This window comes from Nicotiana tomentosiformis, chromosome 12 (genome assembly GCF_000390325.3).
Source record: "Nicotiana tomentosiformis chromosome 12, ASM39032v3, whole genome shotgun sequence".
In the NCBI taxonomy this organism is placed as follows: Eukaryota; Viridiplantae; Streptophyta; class Magnoliopsida; order Solanales; family Solanaceae; genus Nicotiana; species Nicotiana tomentosiformis.
In genome coordinates, this window is record NC_090823.1 from 11,645,505 (window position 1) to 11,652,334 (window position 6,830).

The 6,830-nt window shown below is 38.6% G+C and overlaps 1 protein-coding gene across 1 annotated transcript; it reads left to right on the top strand.

The window, feature by feature from the left end:
* The first annotated feature begins 1,954 nt into the window (after positions 1-1,954).
* On the top strand, positions 1,955-5,458 carry LOC104114375 (F-box/LRR-repeat protein At3g03360-like). Its single transcript, XM_009624804.3, has 3 exons — positions 1,955-2,736; positions 3,220-3,390; positions 5,067-5,458. The coding sequence occupies exons 1-3, from the start codon at positions 2,155-2,157 to the stop codon at positions 5,148-5,150; spliced, it is 837 nt and encodes a 278-aa protein (XP_009623099.1). The 5' UTR covers positions 1,955-2,154; the 3' UTR covers positions 5,151-5,458.
* Positions 5,459-6,830: the final 1,372 nt, after the last annotated feature.

The following is a 6,830-nucleotide window of genomic DNA, read 5'->3' on the forward strand; positions in this document are numbered from 1 at the left end:
AAGGTGTGCTAAAGCTATTCTTGATGATCGAGTGATTCACGCCTCAAGAAAAGATTACCAGGAGTTCTTGGTGAAATGGCAGGGATGTGATGCAGAGGAGAATACTTGGGAGAGGGGAACAAACCTCAATGCCTACAAGAGCCTAATTGATGATTACCTTGCAAGGAAGGCGCCGAGGACGTCGCCAACTCAGGTGGGGGAGAATGTCATGGGCGGCTTTCCAACCATGTCCCATGACCCCTTGGACGCGCCCCGTGGCATCCTGGCCAGCCTCCCAATGCCCGTCGCCACGGTCGGCCCCGTGGTCTCGGCAGTTCCAAGTGACAAGCGCGCATGTGCCTCTGTCGCCCCACCGATAGCCATCGCCAGCGCCCAGCCACAGGCAAAAGCCAATAGCGCCGCGCGCGCAGACAATGCCGCGCGCGCAGACCCTGATGCTAAAGACAAAGTTGCTGCCAACGGACTTGTTGCTGCTTTGTAGAAGACTAAGTCTTTTTCATTGTAAATATAGAGTAGTTTTGCTGCATTTTCTTTAAGTGTGATTTTTCAGCTTTCATAGGTCTAGTCATGTAACTTTGGTTTATTTTTTTTAAGCACTATTAAGGGGGACCAAGCAATCAAAACTTTCAAGCAAGCAAACAATTCTCTGTACTGGTGTCTCTCCCCCGACACCGTCTTGTTTTCTGTAATAGCTTTCATTCAATGCAATCAAGTTTTCTTTCATTCTCAATTCTCTTTTCTGCTCTCTTTCAATTGTTCATGACATTGGTTTTCCCGTACGGCACTGACAATCTAGTCTAGCGTACGGAGGGGACCTCAGTTGGCGGACGGCAACCGTACTGACATCGGTTGCCTAGCCTTATGTCGCCCTTCCAAGGAACTTCAGGAAGGCGCCGCGTAACAGGATCCATGCACATGTGGCTATAAATTGGCTATCAACTAGACAAGAAAATCATCATTAGCAAGACAAAAAATCCTTCTTCTTTCCTTCTAATTTCATTATTCACCAGCTTCCTTTTGTTGTCTTTCTTTTTGGTAGTTTAATCTCTTGTTCCCCTCTTGCAAATAGCTGGGTTTATTTAATTATGCTGATTCTTGTATCCTCTTAAATAGAGGTAGACTTGTTTAATCCTTAGGAGATATTTTATACTGCTGAAATAGGTTCTTAGGACAGTGCCTAGCACGACTCAAGTCAACCCGTGTATCCACTTACAAAGAATATTATTACAGTATTATTGTAATTTACCCGTTATCATTTTACTACAGCCTGAGTTGTATATAGTTCTCGTACTCACCAGCATGGTCTTTGTGGTCGGATATCCTCCAAAAGTTATGCATTTTCGGAGGATTTACCACGAATAATTTGAAGAGTCCGCACGATATAGATTATGATCAATAATTTATAAGATATTAGTTTCTGGACACGTATTTTGCACGTGTTTATATCTCGTGTTAGTTATTAAGAATGTTATATAAAATAATAAAATTTTAATTGTATACATATTCTGAAAGTATTTGTTTGAATTGTAAAGTATTTATATAATGTTAAATTACTGTATTAAATTGTGACTAATTAATTCCACTCAATTGTCTCAGTATCCTAAAATAGTTTGACAGACCATTCCTTCATTTACTAAGAGACGGAAAAGATGAAACTTCTTGAAAAGGAACCGTTCTTGAAAAATGAAAAGTCTTGTAAACAAAGGTCTTTTCTTCTTCCATTTCTTTAATATGGTTCCTTTTTAATTGAATACTAAGAGTTACCTAAGACTGATAAAACGGAAAAGTTTGTAAATGTCCCGAGGATAAAATAATAAAATTCTACAAGAAATAAAGAATAATATAAAGAAAAAGTTTACATTAGTACTTGGACACCTGTGTTGCACCTATATTATATATCAACTATTACAAATTTATATATTTCTTCTATTTTACTTACTTTTTTTTTAATTTGCTTCAATAAGAATGCCACTTTTTTATATTTAGTAACTCCTTAGTTTAACATTCTACTTTCAGCCATTTCTATGATTTCAACAGCAACAAGGGAATTCAATTTCGTGATTTCGCGGGTTCCGTCAACAGAGAGCTTCATTATTGGAGATCTTTCGAGAAAATTCGAAAATGCAGGGCCTCTCTATAATAAAAACATGAGTTATGCTAATGATGCTGATTTATGGGTACATTTTTGCAATTAAAGTTGCTAATGTTGAAAGTTTTGAACTTATTGAATTTAAAGGTAAATTATATGAGTTTCCTCAGTTTGCATATACGAGTACATCACTGAGGAATTTGGTTTTAAGCGGCTGCAAACTGAGTCCTTCTGGTAGTGTGAACTGGAGTAATCTCCTTTCTCTTTCAATTAGGAACCAGAAATTGAAGGAGGGTGTAGTGGGAAAAGTATTATCTGGTTGCCCTAACTTGGAGTGCTTGGAACTATATCATGTTTGGGGCATTCATCATTTGGAAATCTGCTCTGTGAAGCTGACAAAACTGATCATTGAAGAGTACATGGATGGGAAGCTAGAAATATTAGCCCCATATGTTCATCATTTGCAAATTTTGGGGTCCTGCAAAGGGATACGCTTACACCAGATAAATGTGGCTTCACTTATCACCGCAGTTCTTGACTATTCAAATTTTGATGAGAATTTGGAGGAGGAGTTAAGCTATTTGAAGGAATTTCTTCACGGTGTTGCCCATGTTGAGAATCTTGAATTGGGTCCCTGGTGCATCGAGGTCTGTTCATACTCTTTGCTATCCAATATGTAGAATCTTTTTTCGTTTTGCGAGTTTTTATTTACTAGTTTAGTATCATTAACAGTGCCACTACTTACGATAATCTATTAATTAATTATTTAGTAGTAAATGATTAAATTCTCATGACAAAATCGGTTGGACAATGGCAGCTGATTGAGATAAGACCTTTAGAACAAAATTTTGGATGATGAACTGTTAAAATGTTTTCAATGGACCGAACAACATGTTAAATTGGGATTGTTTTACATTGATCATACACTTCTAAGTCATGTGAATGGGTTTTTCGAAGTTTTCAAAAGTTCATCTTTGGATTTCCAAACCAACCTTGAACACTTTGATTTGACAAAACACAGTTGTATGGTCCAAGCTATGTTTACGAATTATTCAACAATTTGCTTTTCATTTGTTAACTATGTCACATTTCCTTATTTTGACATGTGGTTTATCTATTTGGTTTATAAGTGCCTTTCCATATTGGAGTTGAAAGGATGGCAGTCTCAGCCATCAAGCCGGAAATTCTTAAAGCTTAACGCAGGCATGGAATCATTGTTCTTCCCTGGAATTTGCAGCTTTCTACAGAGTTCATCAGATCTTGAGACATTGGTTATTGACTCGGTCGATGACAGATCAAGAGTAAATTTCCGTTATACCTTTATTTTTGTAACTTCATGTTATCAATGTGAAACATCTATTAGTGGAAAAAGAAGGCAATATATTTCAACATATTTCTGATCTTACGTACTTTAGGAGTATGTCGCGTGGACTTTCCAAAATGTAGCTACACCCGTGTTTGATCCTTAAAAAATGCACTACTTTTGGAGTATCCGACACGTATCTGGCCACATTTTCGGAGAGTCCGAGTAACATAGCTTTAGGAAAAAAACTCTTAAACCTATTTTGTCCTTTTTAAAAATTTAAACCACCTCAAGTTACAAAGAGGGGACTTGACTGCCTTACCTCTTCAAAGTAAAGTAGGAGTTGAACCGGTTCAATCCTCAAGTTAAGAGAAGATTGAGAATGTTCAATGTCTGACAACAGCGTAGACTTGATGAGCTTTACAACAATTGCTTCTAAACTGTGGAGACTTGCTCCCCTGTACATTGATTCCATAAGAACCTAAAAAAGGAAAGTGGAAAGAGTATTCTCAAGTATCATTTGAGGTCACAAAAGGGTCTAACCAGGAAATTCAATTTTTTGCATTATTGGAAGTAAGCTTTGGGCTTTCTGTCGGAATCTGAAGGAGAAGGGATCTGCCAGTTGTCAACCCTTAAGTGCCTTCGAGCTTCTCTTGATAGTGACTTAAAGCTGAAAAGTTTCCTTCTTTGTGTCCAGTAAGTGACTGTATCCAGCTAAAAAATCGGCTACACCATTAGTTTCTCCACAACCAGGTGTCTCACCTTGAATCAACTCTTTAATCTCATCAATAACATAGTGAAGGTTTTGCAACTCCCGTGGCAGTATTCACAATAAGTAAAGAGTCGGCTTCCACCCAAATGTTTCTAATATAACGTTCAAGACACCATTTAAGCTCACAGGAAAGTGCAAACGCTTCAGCCATTTTGTTTGTTCCATGGCCTAGTGGCACTGCATATGCCATAAATAATATCACCAATAGGGTTCCTCACTATGCGACCTGGTCCACATTGTCCGTGTCTGCAACTGCCATCCGTGTTTAGTTTTACTGATCCTAGATCAAGTTTTGCAGCATTTTATTATAGTGCTTGTCCATCGAGGTGAGTCTTTCTCTAAATGCTCACAGAAATTGCTCTAGGGATTAGGGAATGTGTAGTCCAATTTTGGAATTTTCATCTGAATGCTGCTTTACAAGGATTTCAGTATCTGCTTTTTAGTCTCGATAGTTGATGATTTTTCTTTGCTAAATCTGTTGCAGCAGCGTGCTTATTGTTGCTTTTTTGTGTAAGTGCATTGGAACTTTTTTGTTCTCTCAGTTTATTTTCCTCAAGAAAATAGTTCAACTTGAGTTGCTTTGATAGAAATTTCATGTTGTCACTGTCACAATTCTTTCATGCGTAAGCCAATTCTGCAGTCAACTTTTTTGTAGTAAGAAAAAAATGTTTAACAAGGGAAAGAACTCACCTTCATGCAAAGAAATAAATGATCATGTTCAGTGAAGCTTTGAAAATTTTCTTGTTGTTTGCATGTACTTCTTTGTAATATTTGCTAAGCACTTGACATGCTCAAGAATCTATAAATGCATCAATTTTTTATTTTATCCACAATCAACTCCTTAGCTTTCTACTTCCGTCTAAGGAGAATAACTGGTTAATATTGTGGATTCTTTCCTACAGGACCTACTGTCAAGGTACACAGACGAGGATGAACAGGTCAAGAGGTTTGAGACACATATTTTAATTGCTCACTGCCACATTTGAAGACCATAAAGTTCATTAACTTTCTTGGACCATTAAGTGAAAATAAGTTTGTAATGCCATTGGTAAAATATTTGCTCAAGAGTGCAACAGCGCTAGAAAAATTTGTCATTGCTGCCGGATTCATAGGGAGTGATTTGTCTTGGGATTTTGTTGAAATGGAACAGGAGTTCCTAAGCTTTCCAATATCCTCTCCTCACGCTTCAGTTGTCTTTTCTCATCGATAATTTTTGTCTTCTCTGGTTTGTATTGATTGCTACATACTTGGTAAATGTCAGTTTATGTTTGAAACTGCTGTGTAGCTGATAGACAAGGTTGTTTACCGGAAAAATCGGATAACGTTAGATTTGTGTATGGTTCTAAGGATATGCGATACAATTCGATATAAATCGCGTAGAGAAATGAAAATATATGTATTGTTGGTTGTGAGAATGAAAATAATAAGCAAAAAAGAATGAATAATTAAAACAAACATAAGGGGATAACTATCAATATAAGAAGTGATCTTCCTTCCTCCTCTTTTTTTTTTCTCTCCTTTGGCTTACAAGGATTCCCCCTTTTACAGAAGAGGGTTTTTATAAAAAATAATAAAACATACAGTGGAAGGCCCATGATGACTTGTCTCTTCTTTGATTCCCGCCAAGATTCTCTCTCTTGGTGCGGTTGCAACGGCTCTTGTCTGTGAGCTCGATACTAGCTCGAACTCGTTACTGGGTCGGGCCCTTCGGTCTCGGATCGAGTTCGACCTTTGAGATGGACGTCGCGTATTTCCGATCTCGAAGCAGTGCCTTGCGGATCGATTCGGTCACGGGCTCGATAGGATTATCGAGTCGCCTCCTCGAGTGACCTTCGGGCTCGAAGTTCATTAGTACCGACCTAAGAGCTCACTCCCAAAAACTCATTCCGGCTTTTTAATACTCGAACTCGATCGAACGTAGGAAGGCCAAAATCTATTTCGACCGTATACAGATAGTCCCCTCGTTTCTTGAAAAAGGATATGACGAGAAACGATATGATTTCCCAGCAACTCGATCAGATATACACTAATATTTTTATCGATCCCGACCATGACGTATGTAATGCTCGATCATCTTATGCGTCTTTACAGTCCCCGACTTTATCGAGGATACCCGAATTTTTTCTTCCCCTGTGGGAATTGTCAGTTACCTTCGGTCCTTGGTGACCGGAGAAGATCAATCAGTGATGAATGCGACGGAGCCCGCCTGTCTTTTCAACGAGGCCCAAAATGCTTTGAATCGCGTAACTTCTGATGGCGTTTTCGCCGCCTCTGTACAAAAAATTTGTAAATACAAATCTTTCTTTTTTTTTGAAGAGAAATGGCCTTTCAAACTAAATAGATAGTTTGAATTTAAATCTCGGTTGCCTTCGGGCCTCGTGGGTAGTCCCCTTTGCTTTATCGGGCTCGAGCGTCCTTCAGCTTAAATAGTCAAGTGTTTGTTTTAACTCGAAGAAATGAGTAGTTTTGCTCGAAATAATGTAGCCCGTAGGCGTAATAGTCGAGCGAGTGATTGCTCGAACTCGAAATAAAGGTAGCCCGTAGGCTTGGCAGTTGAATGAATGATTCGAACTTGATGTAATGTAGCCCGTAGGCATAATAGTCGAAGTAGCCTGTAGGTTTAATGGTCGAATGAGTGATTGTTCGAACTCGAAATAAAGGTAGCC

What these genes read in the sequence shown, in the direction of transcription:
- LOC104114375 (XM_009624804.3), top strand. Translation starts at nt 2,155, where the DNA reads ATGCTAATGATGCTGATTTATGGGTACATTTTTGCAATTAAAGTTGCT. An exon ending in TGGGTCCCTGGTGCATCGAG is followed by an intron (nt 2,737 to 3,219) that starts GTCTGTTCATAC and finishes TTGGTTTATAAG; the next exon opens with TGCCTTTCCATATTGGAGTT. An exon ending in CGGTCGATGACAGATCAAGA is followed by an intron (nt 3,391 to 5,066) that starts GTAAATTTCCGT and finishes TCTTTCCTACAG; the next exon opens with GACCTACTGTCAAGGTACAC.